The sequence below is a fragment of the Diaphorina citri genome, unplaced genomic scaffold (assembly GCF_000475195.1).
Source record: "Diaphorina citri unplaced genomic scaffold, Diaci psyllid genome assembly version 1.1 scaffold407, whole genome shotgun sequence".
In the NCBI taxonomy this organism is placed as follows: Eukaryota; Metazoa; Arthropoda; class Insecta; order Hemiptera; family Psyllidae; genus Diaphorina; species Diaphorina citri.
This window is the reverse complement of record NW_007377842.1, coordinates 180,470-202,199: the sequence shown is the minus strand read 5'-3', so window position 1 is coordinate 202,199 and position 21,730 is coordinate 180,470. Positions and strand designations below refer to the sequence as shown.

General features: G+C 37.8%; 1 protein-coding gene across 1 annotated transcript in view; it reads right to left on the bottom strand.

Moving 5' to 3' along the window:
* Positions 1-21,730, bottom strand: part of LOC103508532 (neuronal PAS domain-containing protein 2-like) — a 70,757-nt gene that overhangs the window by 38,851 nt on the left and 10,176 nt on the right. The window contains exons 2-5 of the mRNA XM_008473088.3: positions 20,688-20,869; positions 17,704-17,783; positions 7,993-8,082; positions 567-693 (exon numbers count right to left, since the gene is read on the bottom strand). Coding sequence (XP_008471310.2) covers positions 567-693; positions 7,993-8,082; positions 17,704-17,783; positions 20,688-20,869 — 479 coding nt within the window. The remainder of the gene's footprint in view (positions 1-566; positions 694-7,992; positions 8,083-17,703; positions 17,784-20,687; positions 20,870-21,730) is intronic.

Here is a 21,730-nt window from a genome sequence, read left to right as displayed (position 1 = left end):
GGACGAAGAATATGCGACTCTCATAGAAAAGAAATGGCCAGAGGAGGCATTTACAAAAACAAAGGTTGTGTAAAACAGGGGTTCATGAGCATCTTTTATTAGACGAACTGCTCAACTATTGAGTTGCCAATTGACACAGTATACTAAGTCAGACAAAAATGTTATATATTTAAAGAAATAATTTGACGATGTAAAAAAAAAAAATCAAGTTCCCTGACTTTTTTTTTACCGTTCATGTTAAGCTCGTTCATAATGATGGTTGGGGAAAGGAAAGAGGAGATGTTTCTGTGACGAGAGTAAGTTTATGACTGAACTAGTGGTTGACCCGTCCTTTGTACGGGACCACGACACACACCAGCCCACCACACCAACACCCCCACACCCACCACACACACACCCATCACGCACACACCACACACCCATCTCACACACCACACACCCATCACACACACATCCACCACACACACACATCCACCACACACACACACACACACACACACACACACACACACACACACACACACACACACACACACACACACACACTGTTCAGAAAATAGATTTACCTGCATTGGTTAGAGCTGGTGTGGATATCAGAGTTGTAGGGTCGAGATCAGGAGAAAGATTTTTACGAAGCTCATCATGATCTTCAGGACAAGTAAAGCTGTATAAGGACTGACCAAACAATTCCGTCTGTAATAAAGTAAAAATAAAATAAAATGTAAAGATGATTAGTCTGTTAGTTCAGAAAATGGACTGCGCAATGAACAGTGTAACCTCGACATCATGAGGTATACAAAAAATAATCAAATAAACCCTTTGTGCTGATTAGTTAACTTTTCTCGTCTTTCGTTCCTGTTGTATACAGGGTGTCCAAGAATTTGTGCTGAAATTGTTTTTCTCGGAGCCTGTGTGTTCGAAAAAAAAAACAACTTTTTCCCACCACACACACATCCATCATACACACCACACACCCATCACACACACCAAACACACCACACACCCATCACACACACACACACATCCATCATACTCCACACATGTTTGATAGTAATTAAACTTGAATAAACTTAGTCAAAAATGGTACCACTCTGAGTACCTAGCATAGGCTCGAGTGTCTATCGAATCTACATTCAGTTCGTTTCGAACATATTAACAGATCAGTCAATAGCTTTCACTCTAAGATTCATTTTTATCATTTGTGCTGCATCATATAAGTACCTTTGATTTTGGCCTTCAGCCTTTGTTATCCAACTTTTTGATTTTTAAAGCGGATTTGATATTTAATGCGAAAAATTTCGCAAGTCCGCGAATCAGGTGCCAACTTTGGGTTTTTAAATGTGGAACTCAAATTTGCAATCAATTTAATTGTATTTACTGTTTAACCAAATTTCAATCAAACATTTGGAACTAAAACTACCTAATTTTACACCAATTTCAACCATTTAAAATCTATAAATAACCAGTAGAAAAAAGGCCCCCAGAAATTGAGCTTCTCAGAGGCCCATCAATAGTTGACTAGTTTTTACTCCATACAATAAAATACAGAAAATAATATAAAATAGGTTGATAGAATAAATTCCATCTGACTTTAATGTAGAAAATGATTACCTATGATTCCACTTAGATTTTATTTTACGGTTGAGTGACCTAAAACTCCCCTCCTATCCCTGTTTCACCTGTCACGGGGTAGTTAGGTTCAGATTTTTGTTGTTTTTATTAATCCCTGGCCCGACGAGATTTTAAGCTGGATAGAGAGAAGCTCAGAACATAAAAATAAAAGTAATCGATGAAACCAGTTTTTTGGGTTCTTCTTTTCTTCATCTTCTTCTTCTTCTTCGGATGAACCGAAATTTCATAGTTCAATAACCGACTTCAGCTTAGTGAGGACTCAAAATAAATAAGTAATTATTTAAGGGTTCATTTTTTGGAATGTTCGTATAAACAACTGATCTTTATTTTGTGATGGACTGAAAGAATCTGTTTTCATGCTTGTTTTTTTTTTTTTTTTTTTTTTTTTTTTTTTTTTTTGGTGGGGTTTTTTTTTTTTTTTTTTTTTTTTTTTTTTTTTGTTTTTTTTTTTTTTTTTTTTTTTTCAAGATGAGTGTTCCACTGCCGTTGTGGTTTAGGAGATAGAGCGATCAGTGTGTGAAATGTGAATGAGTGAATGGATCTTGATTTTATAATATAAGAAGATTTAAGAAATCCCATCACAGATTTCCACTGACCACAGTACCAGATTTCACTGGCCAAACCAATTCCCCCGTTTTTTACTTTCTATAGCGAGCTATACTCGTAATGAAAGTATTGCAATCGGTCCATTTTTAGTCCGTCTTTCCTTTATTATTACTAATAATAAAAGGTATAGTGGACGGACTATTGTATTCGCTTCGGTGTCGGTCTGTCTCTTCCTCCCCTAGTCTACTTTTTACTTTCCTTGTCCTATCCTATAGAAAGGAACATAATGTAATCGCGTGAAATTTTCGATGTTCAGTTTTTTTTTGTGTTCTTCCTCCCCTAGTCTACTTTTTACTTTCCTTGTCCTATCCTATAGAAAGGAACATAATGTAATCGCGTGAAATTTTCGATGTTCAGTTTTTTTTTGTGCCAAACCCCGTTTTGATTTTCTGAAGTCCCTAGAGCAGGGGTGCACAAACTTAAAGTGACCGCGGGCCGCATTGTACGTGCCAAACCCCGTTTTGATTTTCTGAAGTCCCTAGAGCAGGGGTGCACAAACTTAAAGTGACCGCGGGCCGCATTGTACCTTAAAAGGTTGGCTGCATTCATTTGTAGACGGCATTTGATCTGTGGAATGGGGTACTTACTTACCCCCTCCCTTCGTTTTAATGAAAATAAAGAAGATTTAAGATATGAAGTATCACAAGTAGGGGGTTCTCATTTAAGATTTCAAAGTTGACCTTCCTGGGGCCGCCCCTGATAATGCCGAAAAACTGAGATAACCTAAAAATAGGTTCCCCTTGAAAATAAAGAAATACGTGTTTCCGGATTTTTCTGAATTCCAAATGGTTCTTGAGTTTTCAGGGGTGGCAACTTTTTTTTAAACACCCTGTAATAATAATAATTCAATTTTTATTGTACATTAAATTCAAACATGAATGTATGTATACAACGGATTACAACGTCGGTATGTTAAACTAATAATAATAATGAGTTTGTTCTTTCTTTAAAATATTCTCAACATAATTATTCTTCATCATCCCTGTAAGTACTTCTGTACTTTTAGATAAAACTTAATTACTTAAAACTTACGCTAAAAATCTGGTGAATTCAATTTTTATTGTACATTAAATTCAAACATGAATGTATACAACGGATTATACAACGTCGGTATGTTAAACTAATAATAATAATGAGTTTGTTCTTTCTTTAAAATATTCTTAACATAATTATTCTTCATCATCCCTGTAAGTACTTCTGTACTTTTAGATAAAACTTAATTACTTAAAACTTACGCTAAAAATCTGGTGTGAACATCACACGACTATTACATTTGCGGAATACGTATTTGAAAAAAAAAAGTCCCGAGCCTGAGCCGCCTACTGCGGCCGATTTTTGGTCGAAAATTTCCTATCTTAAAATACTCCCCGTGTAATAAAGAATCATATAAAGTTATAAAGTTTGAAAAGAATTGGATTTTTTTTCGAAGTTCGAAGCAACATTGACTTATCTGGATGAGTGACTGTCTGATTTTTACCGAATTGTTACAGTCGCGTCCTTGGACCATACCGGTATGGCATACCAAATTTCATCGCTCTACGACAAACCGTTCTTGAGATATTTTGTATCAATTTTTATTGTACATTAAATTCAAACATGAATGTATGTATACAACGGATTATACAACGTCGGTATGTTAAACTAATAATAATAATGAGTTTGTTCTTTCTTTAAAATATTCTTAACATAATTATTCTTCATCATCCCTGTAAGTACTTCTGTACTTTTAGATAAAACTTAATTACTTAAAACTTACGCTAAAAATCTGGTGTGAACATCACACGACTATTACATTTGCGGAATACGTATTTGAAAAAAAAGTCCCGAGCCTGAGCCGCCTACTGCGGCCGATTTTTGGTCGAAAATTTCCTATCTTAAAATAATCCCCGTGTAATAAAGAATCATATAAAGTTATAAAGTATGAAAAAAATTGGATTTTTTTTCGAAGTTCGAAGCAACATTGACTTATCTGGATGAGTGACTGTCTGATTTTTACCAAATTGTTACAGTCGCGTCCTTGGACCATACCGGTATGGCATACCAAATTTCATCGCTCTACGACAAACCGTTCTTGAGATATTTTGTATTTTTTTTTTGTTTCTTCTTCTTTCCTAGCCATATTGTCCATGTTTATGTCTTAATGTATTAGATTTAAGTTGTTATATTGATAATTTTCCTCTTCCTTGAGGATAAGATTGGTGAAGGCCACAGTTTTTATAATTTTATCACGCCGATAAAGGACATCAAGGGGTAATGAATGGAGAAATAGCGGTATATCAGTGAGAAGGTTGATTTTGGGTTTTGTGTTATCCTTAGTTTATTATTATGTCCTTCACAATGTCTCACTTGATGTATCGTATTATCCTCTATTAATTGTTCCTTTGAATCCTTTGATTATATGCGGCAAACGCAGCTGAAGACTTGCTGAGAATGGGAGGAGTCAAAATAAATTGGACCATGTGCAGAGTGAAGCCGAAAGTGAATGTGATGCTGTGCTATAACTGCTTGGAACTCGGACATCACTCTGACATCTGTAAGAAGAAGAGGAACGATAGGAAATGCTTGAACTGTACACAAGTGGGACATCTGAGCAAAGACTGCACAAGTGGAAGTTTCTGTGCAACATGTAATAGAGAAGGGCATAGAACCGGATCTACAATATGTCCTACAAGCAAAAGGAGAATACAAAGCAACCTGGAATACTCTGAAAAACATTAGAAAAGAAAACGATGACGAAATTGTGCTGAAGGAAATCAATGAAGAAAAGCTTGTTGACCCAGATATGGATATGGGCAAAGCAACCTGAAAAACATTAGAAAAGAAAACGATGACGAAATTGTGCTGAAGGAAATCAATGAAGAAAAGCTTGTTGACCCAGATATGGATATGGATATCACTTCCGGAGGAGAGGGCGGCAGTAACAATTAAAAATGATTAGTTTTCTTGAGATAAATTTGGAAAGGTCACCGGCTGCACATGATTTAGCAGATAAAATAATTGAAGAAAACCATGTGGATATTTTAGTGGCAAGTGATTAACCAATAGGTGAAAGGAAAAACAGATCGCTTTTTTTGTTTTACAATATTATTTAATTCGCTACCATACCGGGTTTCGCCAGTTACGGCATACTGTATGTATCTTTCTAAATAAAATTTATAATAAAAATATCATATAATAATAAAAATGAATACCAAATACCCGCCGCAATAACAAGTGTAATCTTTTTGTAAAGACGCACGTGTTCAAAGAAAAAGCACATGAGTAGATACCTAAGTATTTAATGATGAAAACATTTTATGTATTATTGTGTTTTGTGATTCATCTTAATTGGTAGAAATTTTCATTGTAAAATTCCGATACCTGTGTTCTTTAATCATTGAGAGTACAATAAGTTGTTTGCCCGTGCTTCACGAGGAAAAACTCTTGTGGCTGTCTCTAGTTGGAGGACGTTCAACTGAGAGGTAGGGGAAAGTTTGCTAAAATCGGGTAGTCTGCTAATACCGAGTACCACTGTTTCTGCCATTATGGCTAACGCCATCTATGAACTGAGCATAGAAACTAAAAGTCATTTCTACCTAATTTTTGCAAAAAAAAAAAAAAAAAAAAAAAAAAAAAAAAAAAAAAAAAAATTTTTATAAAAGTCATTTCTACCTAATTTTTGCAAAAAAAAAAAAAAAAAACGATCTTTCAATTTAAGTTGGCACTTTGTGGTGTGAGATTATATTTCTGACCATGTTAGGCGGCGGTGACATTACTCCGAATTTTGCGTGCGAAGACTTGCGAAAGTATGGTGACACTATTACGAATTGACACAAATTCTGCATGCGAATTGAAATACCAAGTTCAGTTTAGATTGTGTTGTGCTACTGACTGTGTGTGGTGGGTGTGCTGGATGTCTGTGTGTGGAGGGTGTGTGTGTGGTGGGTCTGCATTGTGTGTGTGAGTGTGATTTGTGTTGTGTGTGTGGTTGGTCTGCATTGTGTGTGATCGCATGGGATATGGATGTCTGTGTGTGGAGGGTGTGTGTCTGTTGTCTTGTGTGTGTGGTGGGTCTGCATTGTGTGTGTGAGTGTGATTTGTGTTGTGTGTGTGGTTGGTCTGCATTGTGTGTGATCGCATGGGATCGCGCTGCGCACTCCCGGGTGCTTCGAGGGGTGTGCATGAGGTCGCGCTCCCTTGGCTTCGCCCCTGAAAACTAATATCCTCCCTGAGTTCCTAGGGTTGACTTATTTTGTTTTGATTCGAGGTTGTAAAACACTTTTGCTTTGTTTTGGGTTAGGGGACGTAAAATAGAAGGAGAAGTGAAATCCCGAGAATCCCGGGATTGAGAGGTCAAATCCCGGAAATCAGTAAAAAAATCGACCGGTATCCCGTAAGACGTGTTTAGGTACTTCTTTTCTACTTCGATACAATACACATGTGAATTGCATTCATACGTACAATCGTCTCAGCTTGGCAAAAGAGTATGAGTAAGGTCTACAGTTCAACTAACTGCTAGTAGGTACCACAAAAAATAAACAAAACACCTGCGTTGGCGGTGCCGCCAACGCAGTGAAGCAGAAGTAATATTAGAGGAAAGAGGAGTGCAATGAGGGGAAAGAAAGGTAGGTACTACGTGAAGGAGGAGATTGCATTCATACGTACAATCGTCTCAGCTTGGCAAAAGAGTATGAGTAAGGTCTACAGTTCAACTAACTGCTAGTAGGTACCACAAAAAATAAACAAAACACCTGCGTTGGCGGTGCCGCCAACGCAGTGAAGCAGAAGTAATATTAGAGGAAAGAGGAGTGCAATGAGGGGAAAGAAAGGTAGCTGGCACGCCGCCAATGCAGTGAAGCAGAAGTAATATTAGAGGAAAGAGGAGTGCAATGAGGGGAAAGAAAGGGAGGTGGCACGCCGCCAATGCAGTGAAGCAGAAGTAATATTAGAGGAAAGAGGAGTGCAATGAGGGGAAAGAAAGGGAGGTGGCACGCCGCCAATGCAGTGAAGCAGAAGTAATATTAGAGGAAAGAGGAGTGCAATGAGGGGAAAGAAAGGGAGGTGGCACGCCGCCAATGCAGTGAAGCAGAAGTAATATTAGAGGAAAGAGGAGTGCAATGAGGGGAAAGAAAGGGAGGTGGCACGCCGCCAATGCAGTGAAGCAGAAGTAATATTAGAGGAAAGAGGAGTGCAATGAGGGGAAAGAAAGGGAGGTGGCACGCCGCCAATGCAGTGAAGCAGAAGTAATATTAGAGGAAAGAGGAGTGCAATGAGGGGAAAGAAAGGGAGGTGGCACGCCGCCAATGCAGTGAAGCAGAAGTAATATTAGAGGATAATCTGCTCCTCAGAAATCCAGTCTCACCAAATATAAAATCTTGTGTAGGTAGACAGAAAACCCCCAAATGTGGAGAATTGATAGGAATGTGCCATCGCCCCTTTATCGTCCCAAAATAAACTCATCGCCCCCTACTGCCCAAATACAAAGATTTCATCGCCCCGGTTGCGCATCACTGGTCTAATAGATAGAGGAGATTCACCTTGTAATAAGTCGACACAAACTCTAGCTATCACGCTAAAGTTTTAGACGAGGAGTATTCAGCTCTAAGTACAGCTTGTGCTTATGATGGATTTATTAAAGAAAGAAAGAAAAATCAGGCATCAAGTAAAGTGTGGGACCCCCCTGGCCCCTAACCCTCGCAAATTCGGGATCCAACTGGTACTTGGAAGTTTTACCCAAGAATACAAATATTCATAAAATGATCATTGTATGCTCACCTGATTATGTCCAAGAATTTTATCTATGCTGTGAGAGATAAAAACTATTTTACCCGCTGACGTCACCAACAGAAGTATTCCATCCATATCCTGTAAACAGTCAAAACTTGTTACTCTATAGGTATGCAGCCTGGAACGTGTAGATAGGTTTATTTGTTTTGATACATAATTATGTATTACGTAGGGTTACCCAATCATACGTAGGATTACCCAGAAGACATTTTTTCAAAGCAGGACATTTTTCTAAATCCTAAATTTGCCCAAAATTGAAATAGGTACCAAGTTAAACAACAATAAAATTGTCGATATGAGAGGACGTTATTGTTAAAGTCTCAGCTTAGGTAAAAGAATCTGAGTGAGGTCTACAGTTCACAGAACCACTAGTATATTTCATTTCTATGTATACCGTTTGATAAACTGGTAATGTTGTGGGTTGGGTAGGTTGTTCTACCCATTATGGAGTACCTATGTAAAGGTGGGTTTTCACCAACGCGACCTCTGTCGCGCGATTTGACGTGACCTGTTTTCACTTGCAACATTTGTCGCGCGACGTGACCTGTTTTCACTTGAATTTAAAAATATATTTTTTTTTTTAAGCTGTGTATTCAACGTGATATAGGGTGATAAAAATTATATATATATAAAAAAAAATATTAAAATTTCTATAGGTATGCAGCCTGGACGAACACCAGATGAGTCCGAGAATCCGATTTGGGTCCCAACTCAAAAAAAGGTCATCCGAGTTGGCAGTGCAATAGTCCTAAATTAAAATGGACGCGGCACACAAGGGATCAGGAAGAGACCGCCTTAACATAATAATAATAATACTCTATAGGTATGCAGCCTGGACGAACACCAGATGAGTCCGAGAATCCGATTTGGGTCCCAACTCAAAAAAAGGTCATCCGAGTTGCGTCCCCGGTACCTGTTTGAAATTTCGACAAACAAACAAAAAAATGTAACTTTTTGATTTTTGATGCGGATATTTTGGCAATATCGCGACTTACGAAAAATTTTGCGAAGTCTGCGAATCAGGTGCCAACATTGGATTTTTAAATAAGAACCCCTACTTTTTATTGCACATTCGAATTTTTGCGGTTCGCGGAATCCGAAAACCGCGAATCACAAGAATGCCTCAAAAGTACAAGTGCAACCCATCAAATCAGATTGTTTTTTGCTCCCAAATCTTATGGTTTCATTATTATTTCAATTTGGTCCAATATTTCGCTGTTTGCGATCACGCGGTGTCCGCGAAATCCGCGAATCCTACATATTTTTCAATGGTACGAGTGTGATCTATCAAATCATGCTATTTTTACTTTCCTTATCCTATACCCTATAGGAAGGAAAGTAATGTAATCGGGTCAAATTTTCGATGGTCAGTTTTTAGTGCCAAAATACGGTGGTCCCGTACAAAGGACGGGTCAACCACTAGTAAATAATTAAACCTAACATTCACTGCACAGCATTGGTATACTCCGACTTTTGTCTCTACGTAGCACAAAACTTCCTTATTAATCAACTCGAGCGATAATTTAGAATTTTCTCCCTAAAAGTCACTCTTTTACCAAATTTAAGGCCGAAGGGGCCCTTTGGGGGCCTTGAAAATATGAAAAGGCACACCTACCACTCACGAGAAAAAAAATGAGCCATCAACCATCAAAATCGGTCCAGTGGTTTAGGCTGTAGAGCGGTCAACGTCAAAGATGTCATCAACCATCCCAATCAAAATCGGTCCAGTGGTTTAGGCTGTAGAGCGGTCAACGTTAAAGAAGAAGCGGAAGCAGCAGAAAATGATGAAAAATTTGACGTTTTTCAAAGTCAAATACCTATCTCCGGCTAAACTTAACCGATTTTGATGAATTTTTTTTTTTTTTTTTTTTACTTTCATGCGGAAGCGGCAGCAGCAGCAGAAAATGATGAAAAATTTGACGTTTTTCAAAGTCAAATATCTCCGGTTAAACTTAACCGATTTTGATGATTTTTTTGTGGTCCCGTACAAAGGACGGGTCAACCACTAGTAAATAATTAAACCTAACATTCACTGCACAGCATTGGTGGTGTGGTGGTCCCGTACAAAGGACGGGTCAACCACTAGTAAATAATTAAACCTAACATTCACTGCACAGCATTGGTGGCTCGTTCCCTATATTTTTGGAGGTTATAACGTTCATGATAGCAAAACGTATATCAGGTAGTACCTACATTTATTCTACATTGTACCTATCTAAAAATGACATAAACCAATCCTGCTAGAATCTGGATTATTAATAATAACACCCACAGTACCTACTTTTTTAGTGGTTGGGTGGAAGAGCTTAATCTTGAGAAAGAGAAAAAAATTTGGTGTGAACATCACACGACTTTCCTTATCCTATTGAATGATGCTTATATGAGTGTTCTTCTATTGTAACCTTTACAATATATCTAACCGTTTAGTCAGAAGGTATAGCTGAAAACAGCCAAAAAGAGATCGAAACCCGTCAAAAAGCGGCCAAAATGCCACCAACTGCAGCACCTATCCTAACCAAAAGTTTTGTCTTGCATCCCTGTCACATTTGTGGACTACATAGAAGGGAATAAAGGGAGAACGGGCTCTAGTCTTGATTTTAAATCATTACATGGCAGTAAAATTAAAAATCAAATCAATAATAATAAACGGAATATTAAACAAATTAGGTAGGTGCATAGATACTGATTTTCTTTAACCACGATCGAATAAACTACGGGCTAAAAAATTCCCAGAGGGACGGGCCCAGATTGTTTTATTACTAGTTGTAATAGACAACTCTCTCTCACTCGGATCAGTAAAATGTTGATTCTGTGTGAGTGGTGTGTGTGTGTGTGTGTGGTGGTCGCCAAATTTCCTCATTTCGTGGAAAATGTTGAAAAGGTTGTGAACAAAATATCTCAAGAACGGTTTGTTGTAAAGCGATGAAATTTGGTATGATATAGCAATATGTTCCAAGGATGCGACTGTAACAATTTGGTAAAAATCGGATAGTTACACATCCAGATATCAACCAAAGTCAATGTTGCTTCGAACTTCGAAAAAAAAAAAAATCAATTTTTTTCATACTTTATATGACATTTTCTTTAATCACGATCGAATAAACTACGGGCTAAAAAATTCCCGGAGGGACGGACCCAGATTTTTATTATCTTTATTGGTTCAAGAGATAAAGGCGTTTTAAAGGGACAAGGTATGAAAAATGTTGAAAAACAGAAAATCCTTCATAACTCCGCCCCTGTTGAAAATCGGATCTGTCCAGATAGCTTTTTCTGGTAGCCCTTTAGGTCCTGCATCAACCCTCAAGCGTTGTACAGTCGTTCGCGGGACACCCTGTATACCTTCAAACTAGGATAAGTATATAAAGTACATAGTTAGTTCTAGCTCAGGGACACAACTCGGATAAATTTCAGAAATGGGACCCAAATCGGACGGACGCAACTCGGATATCACAGTCGGGACTCTAGCTCAGGGACACAACTCGGATAAATTTCAGAAATGGGACCCAAATCGGACGGACGCAACTCGGATATCACAGTCGGGACTGGATTTCTAATTCTCTTTTGAAGTTAATATTACCATAGCCAAACCCCTCTTTCAAATTGCAAAATAATTACTATGGCAATGTACCTTATAAATGCCGCTCTTGTCTAATTACTAATTTCAACTTTCATGACATCAAACTTTATGTACCTAACTAACACTTGCGTTTTTCAACATTGACTCTCTTTTCAAACTAAATAGGAGAAAAGGAAAACGGGACAAACGAAGATATCTCTAGTAGCGCGGTCAAACTTTCTTGACTTGGCGGGGCGGAGCGCTACCGCGCTCCTTCATTATATGTACCTAACTAACACTTGCGTTTTTCAACATTGACTCTCTTTTCAAACTAAATAGGAGAAAAGGAAAACGGGACAAACGAAGAGAGACAAAGAATAGGTACAGGGGAAAAAAACCTTCAGTTACCCGTTACCATGACAACACAAAGCAACAGGAGTGTTTTCCTCCCGAATACATAGGTATTTTATACAGTGTGCACCAGATAAACACTGAAAACGGCCCAGGGTAGGTACATAGATTGCATCATTTTCAGAGCAGTTGATAGAGCAGTTTACGATAGGCCTACTCTGAAATAGTTGACCGAACGATAGTGAGGTCTATGTTTTAACTCGACCATTTTGCATTTGGTTTAGATGTTTGTATATTTGTTTGAATGTATGTTCCGCTATAACTCCCGATTGCCTGGTCTGATTTTGATGAAATTTGGTACAAATCTTCATTGAATCAAAACACGTCGATCCTTGAAATTTGGGGCCCCATTACGATCTTCCGAGGCTCTGTGTTGGTGCAGGAGGGGGTTTGTTATTCGTCTACCGGCATGCTGGGCCTGTCACAGATATAAAAGTTTGCTGGCGATTTCGTCAGAAACTTTGTGGGGGCTGCCCCAGAGGTAAGTGCCTTCTTTCGCATTTTGGATACTTAAATGTTGTTTCCTGAGACGTCTAGGATGAGAGTAGACCATCAGGTGAAGGGCGGTTGACGTTTCATCCCACTTGTAGTGTTGTGTTGGATTACTTTTTATGGTATTTATTATTACGAATTATTTACATACTTGAAAAAAAAAACGAAAACATTATTGAATCATATAAGAAACAACATTCATATCCCACTAGACATGCCAACATCATATTACCAAAACATAAAACTGAATTTTACTCGAAATCTGCATTATACACTGGATTAAAAACATATCATATCATACCAGATGAAATAAAAACATTGCCATTACAGTTATTTAAAATTAAGATAAAAGAGTGGTTGGCATCTCTAGTGTTATATGAATTCAATGATATTTATAACCTGAATAGATGAAAAGATAGGTAAATCATATTCATATGTCATATTTTTATAGTTAGGAAACATAGTTTTAAGTTATTGACGTTGTACCTATATATGTTTATATATTTTATGTACAAAAAAAAATAAAAACTAAACTAAACTAAACTAAACTACTTCTGGGACGTTATAGCATAACTACCATAACCAGCCAGGTTGTCACCCACTCGGAACACGGAACACAGAGCCTCGGAACACGGACTGTCTTTCAACGGAATAATACCCCTGACCCCCTAATGGACTTCGCTTTAGGACACGAAAAAACCGACAACAAGAGCAAACCCTAAAAATGAGAACTTTAAACATCATAACAATCAAAAATAAAATTGAAGAATGTATTGACACATTAATAGAAAGAAAACTTGATATACTTGAGCTGAGCGAAGTAAAGAAAAAGGGTTGTGGATCTGAAGAACTGAGAGCTGGTTTCCATATTTACTGGTCAGGCGGAGACAACGCCAAGAATGGGGTAGCTATGATTGTCAACAAAACCATCAAAAACCTGGTCACTGAAGTAATAAATGTCTCGGATAGAATTATCAAAATCAACATCAAGCTCCACGATAACATTGTCTCAATCCTTTAGTGTTACGCCCCTCAGACTGGACGTTCAGAGGCAGATAAAATTGATTTCGAAACTTTACTTGAAGACCATTTGAGAGGAGACAAAATCATTATCATGGGAGACATGAACGCCCAAGTTGGTTCTGATCGAGCAAATCATGAAACTGTCATGGGACCTTGGGGATATGGAAACCGGAATCCAGAAGGGGAACGATTGATTGACTTGTGTGTCAGAAATGAAATGTTGTTGGGAAATACGTGGTATAAGAAAAGGGAAAGCCATAAGATAACGCGATACAGCTGGGATGGAAGAACAAAGACCCTTATTGATTACATCATAATATCTGATAGTATAAAGAAATGGCTAATAAACGTCAAAGTCATACCCAGTGTCTCCCTACAAAGTGACCACCGGCTTGTACTTGTAGTGGGTAGCTTTAGAATAAAAAGATTGAAGCACAACAGTATAACGCAGGAGAGAAGAATTAATTCATACAAACTCAAGGATAATAGAGTAGCAGAAAGATTATTCAGGAAAGCAAACCGATGAATGAAACAACAACAGTTGAAGAAGAATGGTTAAATTTCAAGAGAGTGATAGTTTTTTTTTAATTATTTTGGTCTTTCAGAAATGTAATTCGAGCAAACTTTTCATTTTAAGGGCCGCAGGCGAAATTTTTCAAAAAGTATGGAAGGTCATCATGAGTTATTTTTGACGTAGGTACCTAATTATTTGATATTTCTATACATTTTTCTCATAATTGGGGCTGAACATTAAAAGAACAAAATTAATAAGTGCGCCGCGGCCGCGGGCGATTTTTATATATATAAACATATATTACGGTAAATGTAGAAAATTGGTAATTTTGAAAAATTACCGGTGATTCTTCACAATCACCAAACTTGCTGGTAAATGTAAGAAATTTCTAAACTCAGAGTAAGAATAACATAGAGGGAGCGTTTGGGTCTTTTTACATAGTTCTTGGTAGTGGTGGTGATGTCGTTATTATTGGTGTTGTTGATGTTGTTCTTTCTTTTGTTGTTCGTGTTGTTTTTGGAGGAAAATTCGGTGCGGCGATAGGAAGAAACAGGTGGACAGGGATTCATAGTAACGTAGAAAATTGACGGATTCTCCTTTTGTATCGTTAATATCTCCGTGAATAATGATTTCTCAGAAAATTCAAGATAATGGAATTAAAGAGGACAAAAAGGGGTACTTTTCTATCAGGAGAAATTCAATGGGTTTCAGTGGAAACTTTAAGAAAAATCGAAATGAAAAAATTGTAGTTTTTAAAGAGATACAAAAAAATCTTTTTCTCAAGCCTCGGGTTGTATTTGAGGGAGGGTTTTACCAAACCGGGAATTTTATCTTTTCTTTTCAAGGGTGCAATCAGTTTTTTAGTCCGTCCTTCCTTTATTATTACAATAGTAATAAAAAGGTATAAGGGACGGACTATTGTATTCGCTTCGGTGTCGTCTGTGTGTGGTATTGTCCCCATAGAAGGACTTATCCAAACCTAGTCGACCTATATATCAAATTAAAGGTCTTTTTACCAGGAACACGAAAATGGTGGTGCAAATTTTGACCAGAAAACCATAAAGCCAAAAAACCAAAAAAACTGGTTTTTGGGGGATTTTTTTCACATTTTCTCACACAAATGAGCGTCCAGAGAACCATAAAGCCAAAGATCCAAAAAAAACTGTTTTTTGGGGGATTTTTTTTACATTTTCTCACACAAATGAGCTCTGATCTTGAAATTTGTCGCGACGACCTATGAACTCAAAGCGAGAAAGTTTCAGATAACACTTCAGTCGATCATTTAAGACCGGTTTTAGCGTCACCTATGTTAAGCTACGCCGAGCAAGGCCAATAAATGGATGGGTGACTTGAACCTTATATTTATTGGAAATAAAGGGAGAACGGGCTCTAGTCTTGATTTTAAATCATTACATGAAAGTAAAATAAAAAATTCTTTAATCACGATCGAATAAACTACGGGCTAAAAAATTCCCGGAGGGACGGACCCAGATTTTTATTATCTTTATTGGTTCAAGAGATAAAGGCGTTTTAAAGGGACAAGGTATGAAAAATGTTGAAAAACAGAAAATCCTTCATAACTCCGCCCCTGTTGAAAATCGGATCTGTCCAGATAGCTTTTTCTGATAGCCCTTTAGGTCCTGCATCAACTCTCAAGCGTTGTACAGTCGTTCGCGGGACACCCTGTATACCTTCAAACTAGGATAAGTATATAAAGTACATAGTTCTAGCTCAGGGACACAACTCGGATAAATTTCAGAAATGGGACCCAAATCGGACGGACGCAACTCGGATATCACAGTCGGGACTCAAGTCATGGGGGGAATACAGCTTGGCCTCCGTGCCCGAGTGGGTATCATACTAGGCTTCCACTCCGGAGGTTCCGGGTTCGATTCCTGGCGGGGTGCTTAGATTTCGGCCTTGTGAGGACAATTGAGTAGCTACTTGAATCGAGTGGCGACCAGTGGCGTCATTACCAGAATAAAAAGAAAAATTATAGATATGTCAGAAATAGTAAAGGAGGCTCTTAGTAATGCTTCACCACAAATAAATCATGATTTAGATTTTTTTCTATTTTTTATAGATACAGCCTGGCTCGGAAGGCCTAGCGAGCCCCTTGTAACTTTTAAACTGCTTGGAATTTTGAAGTTCCTTTTTGTTCTGAAGGCCCATGGCAAATTTTGAAAAGAATTTTAATTGTGTTAAGCATAAATTTAATGCTTGTCACAAACGTTGGTCCCTGCTTAATGCACTACGCTAAATTTTATGACTTGACTTGGACTCGAACCACCAACCTCCAGATCCGAAGTCCACCGCGCTAACCACTACACCACTGGGGTTGGCCCATGGCAAATTTGATGATGATGTTAAAATCCAGGTTCAAACCCCGGAAGTGGCACTTTTATATAAAAGCGTATTTTCTCGAGAAATTCAAATGAGAACCAATATTTTTTATTTCATTTTTGAAATCTACCTACGTCGAATATCATGGGGAACCAAAAAATCTTTTTTTTTTTTTCATTGGTAAGTGGTAGATTTTTTCATCCAGAACAAACGATGTGACCAGGGTCTACCAAAATGGAAAAATAAAATTCGCATTGGTAAGTGGTAGATTTTTTCATCCAGAACAAACGATGTGACCAGGGTCTACCAAAATGGAAAAATAAAATTCGCTGACTTTTCCCGGTTTTCCAGTCCATTTTTTTCAAAAAGTCCAGTCTACTTTTTCAAGATTTTTCACCCTGCTCCCACTACGCCGCAGCCGATTTTTTTTATTTTTTTTTTTTTCAAACATGAACCTGGAGCTTTTAGTTAGGTATTCAGTTTATGAATGGTTAACATGAAAAGGGGCGAAATAAGGAACCCAAACATGAACCTGGAGCTTTTAGTTAGGTATTCAGTTTATGAATGGTTAACATGAAAAGGGGCGAAATAAGGAACCTTCAATTTATAGAATCCAGATTTCACGGAATTGAAATTTTTTAGGTCGGGCGCAGGCGAAAATTATGGTATATAATTTAAAAAAATCATAGTTGTTATCGAAAACGCAATATTTCGCCGCAGGCGAATTTTTTTAATGTTTTGGTCTACAATCGTAAGAGAAGCATGCCTGGCAAAGGCGTAATCTTTAGCGCCGCAGGCGAAATTTTTCAGTAAGTATGTACCCTGTAGCTTGCCATGAGTCAGATTTTTTAATGTAATTAATTGTGTAGAAGACGAGTATAGTTATTTTTCCCAATACAATTCTATACATAGAGCACAAAATTACAACGCCACGGGCGAAATTTTTTTCGTGAATATTAAGTAGCCCCTTCAAAATTACATAATTTGTTTTTAATTCCCCCCAAGACATTCCTACAGAATACAAAATTACAGCGCCGCAGGCCAAATTTTTTGAGAAATTTTAAGTAACCCCTTCAAGGTTGCATACTTTTTTTATTGACCAAAAATTGTAGGCTTTGAAAACTTCCCCCAAAAACATTCTTACAGAACATCAAGGGGTTCCTATTTAAGATTTTGAAGATGACCCCCCTGGGGCCGACCCTGGCACCGGCCAAAATTTGGCGACTACTTCAAAAAGTTGAATTTTAAAAGATAAAACACTGACCCAAATTTCAGCTTCTCATCATTCTTTAGCCAGTCAAAAAATATTCAGGGGTTCCAAGACTTTTCGAACGCTCTGTATATATAAATAGGTACTCACATCTAAAATGAATTGAGACCAGTTGAATTTTTTCAGTTCTGGTGGCAAGGGGGGAAGCTGTGTTTTGTTGCCATAGAGTACTGAAATCAGAGAAAATAATATAAAAGTAAAAGATACATGGTGTTTGTGTTAGAGTTAAGAGTTGAATGTAACCGAAACAAGCAGTAAAGTTGATTTGAAAACATAAAATCAACTTTTACGAGAGTCAACCCTCCCTAACCCTTGTTAGTGAAAGTTGATTTTTAGTCCGTCCTTCCTTTATTAATTAACATTAGTAATAATAAAAGGTATAGGGACAGACTATTGTATTCGCTTCGGTGTCTGTCTGTCTATCCCCATAGAAGGACTTATCCAAACCTGGTCGACCTATATATCAAATAAAATCTCTTTTTACCAGGAACACGAAAGTGGTGGTGCACATTTTGTCCAGAAACCCATAAAGCAAAAAAAAACGGGTTTTGGGGGCTTTTTTTTCACATTTTCTCACACAAATGAGCTCTGATCTTGAAATTCGTCGTGACGACCTATAAACTCAAAGCGAGAAAGTTTTAGATAACACTTCAGTCGTTAATTTAAGACCGGTTTTAGAGTCCCCTATGTTAAGCTACGCCGAGCAAGGCCAATAAATGGATGGGTGACTTGAAGGGAATAGTGGTGTCTCTCCTGGGCGGGATGGTGTCTCTCCTGGGCGGGATGGTGTCTCTCCTGGTGGGGATGGTCGGGTTTTGGGGGCTTTTTTTTCACATTTTCTCACACAAATGAGCTCTGATCTTGAAATTCGTCGTGACGACCTATAAACTCAAAGCGAGAAAGTTTTAGATAACACTTCAGTCGTTAATTTAAGACCGGTTTTAGAGTCCCCTATGTTAAGCTACGCCGAGCAAGGCCAATAAATGGATGGGTGACTTGAAGGGAATAAAGGGAGAACGGGCTCTAGTCTTGATTTTAAATCATTACATGGCAGTAAAATTAAAAATCAAATCAATAATAATAAACGGAATATTAAACAAATTAGGTAGGTGCATAGATACTGATTTTCTTTAACCACGATCGAATAAACTACGGGCTAAAAAATTCCCAGAGGGACGGGCCCAGATTGTTTTATTACTAGTTGTAATAGACAACTCTCTCTCACTCGGATCAGTAAAATGTTGATTCTGTGTGAGTGGTGTGTGTGTGTGTGTGTGGTGGTCCCGTACAAAGGACGGGTCAACCACTAGTAAATAATTAAACCTAACATTCACTGCACAGCATTGGTGGCTCGTTCCCTATATTTTTGGAGGTTATAACGTTCATGATAGCAAAACGTATATCAGGTAGTACCTACATTTATTCTACATTGTACCTATCTAAAAATGACATAAACCAATCCTGCTAGAATCTGGATTATTAATAATAACACCCACAGTACCTACTTTTTTAGTGGTTGGGTGGAAGAGCTTAATCTTGAGAAAGAGAAAAAAATTTGGTGTGAACATCACACGACTTTCCTTATCCTATTGAATGATGCTTATATGAGTGTTCTTCTATTGTAACCTTTACAATATATCTAACCGTTTAGTCAGAAGGTATAGCTGAAAACAGCCAAAAAGAGATCGAAACCCGTCAAAAAGCGGCCAAAATGCCACCAACTGCAGCACCTATCCTAACCAAAAGTTTTGTCTTGCATCCCTGTCACATTTGTGGACTACATACCAAATTTCAAGTCTCTAGCTCATACCGTTCCCGAGATATTCTTGAATTACACCGAAAACCGCCAAAAAGCAGCCGAAATGCCGCCAAGCGTTGCACCGATCTTAACCAAAAGTTTCGTGTCGAATCCTTGTCACATTTGACAGCTGCATGCCAAATTTCCTCATTTCGTGGAAAATGTTGAAAAGGTTGTGAACAAAATATCTCAAGAACGGTTTGTTGTAAAGCGATGAAATTTGGTATGATATAGCAATATGTTCCAAGGATGCGACTGTAACAATTTGGTAAAAATCGGATAGTTACACATCCAGATATCAACCAAAGTCAATGTTGCTTCGAACTTCGAAAAAAAAAAAAATCAATTTTTTTCATACTTTATATGATTCCTTATCACAAGGGAAGTATTATTTTTAAGATAGAAAATTTTTGGTCGAAAATTGGGCGCCGTAGGCGGCTCAGGCTCGGGACTTGGATTTTTTTATTTTTATTTATTATTATTTTTTTCAAATACGTATTTCAAAAATGTAATAGAAAGTCGTGTGATGTTCACACCAGATTTTTTTTTTTTTTGATGTATTTCATCGCTTTACGACAAACCGTTCTTAAGATATTTTGTTCACAACCTTTTCAACATTTTCCACGAAGTGAGGGTTAAGTAACAATTACTTTGGTTAATATCTAGATGGGTGATTATCCGATTTTTCCCAAATTGTTACAGTCGCGTCCTTGTCCTTGGACCATATCGGGATAGCATACCAAATTTCATTTCTCTACGACAAATCGTTCTTGAGATATTTTGTTCACAACTTCCTACTTTTTTCCATTTAAACCTGTAGTACGTACGTAACGTACAGACCATGGGCTAAAAATCACTTTTTTGACATCAGGGGATCCCAAAACGGATATTTCCAACCATTTCTTTTGAACATTTGGACCGATAAAAATCACTTTTTTGACATCAGGGGATCCCAAAACGGATATTTCCAACCATTTCCCGATTTTGAAAATTTGGACCGATTGCAATACTTTCATTATCAGGGGACCCCAAAACGGATATTTCCACCCATTTCCCGATTTTGAAAATTTGGACCGATTGCAATACTTTCATTACAGTATAGCGCTATACTGTAGTAATGGAAAGTAAAAATTGTTTTTTGACGTTTACTCTGAGGATTTTTGCCATAACAACCTGAACCACTCTGTAGAGAGAATTAGAGTCTCAATTGGAAGTGAAGTTGAAAAAGTTACATTGTAAAGAGTCCTTTAACACGAACTGCACTTAGGAAACTTACTTTGATGCATACGCAAGAATGTAGCGCTCAGTCTTAGGATGGAAGTCTTGTCCACCTTCTTCCCACTTCTAGCAGCAACAGAGCTCGATACCATGGGAACCAAACTTCTCAGCTCATCTATATAAGTATTCAACTTCGTACGACGTTGTTTCTCAGCAGCGTTTCGAGCCAGACGAGTTGAACTGAAACATTAAATTTAAACAACTATTATTATTATTATTAGCTCTACATTTTTATTATTAACTCTCTAGAAAATATATTTCTTTTTTTGGATGCGTAAGATTTTGTGATATGCCGGATGAGCATCGGCCACACTCGGGCAACCCATAGCCATATATTCAAACGTGCCCCTCTGTCTACCTGTAGGTGTGGCGAAATACTTTCTGTGAGGCACACCCTCCCCTGCGCCCTCCATTATCATATTCGAGCCTCTCTTCCAACACCTCCTACTCTGACAGACGATGTCAAGAGCGTTGAATCCCTGTTATGCTATTAGAAGAAATTGAACCTGTACATAAAAATATAAATGCAGTGCGGAATCAGCACGAGCGACCTGTTTTTTATGAGTGTTAAAGCGCCTAAAGAGGGGGGGGGAAGTTGCATATGTATAATCTTGTAATACATAATATGTCTAATCTTTTAATCTAACCCACCACACCACCACTCTAGGTTATATTGCTCTAGCTTTAAATTCCCCACCAATGAGTAAACAAGTTACAATCTGATCATAATCAAAAAATAAATAGAGACAATCTAGAACAATGACTGTGACTCACTTGGTTCTTTGTGACGTCCTTAAATAAATGTTTCTCTTTTGAAATTTTTGGAAGTGAAGAACTCAAATGAGTGCAGTGCAGGGTCTGCACCTGTAGGTAGGTAGGTACCTTATACAATGTGTCTTGATCGAAATATCTCAAGAATGGTACCTTCGCTAAAAAAGTAATATGTGGACCATGAGACAGACAAACCACAATAAACGACAAAGAGGACAAGCTACACTGAAGACACTAAACAAATCAATGACCAGAAGACACTACTCTTAC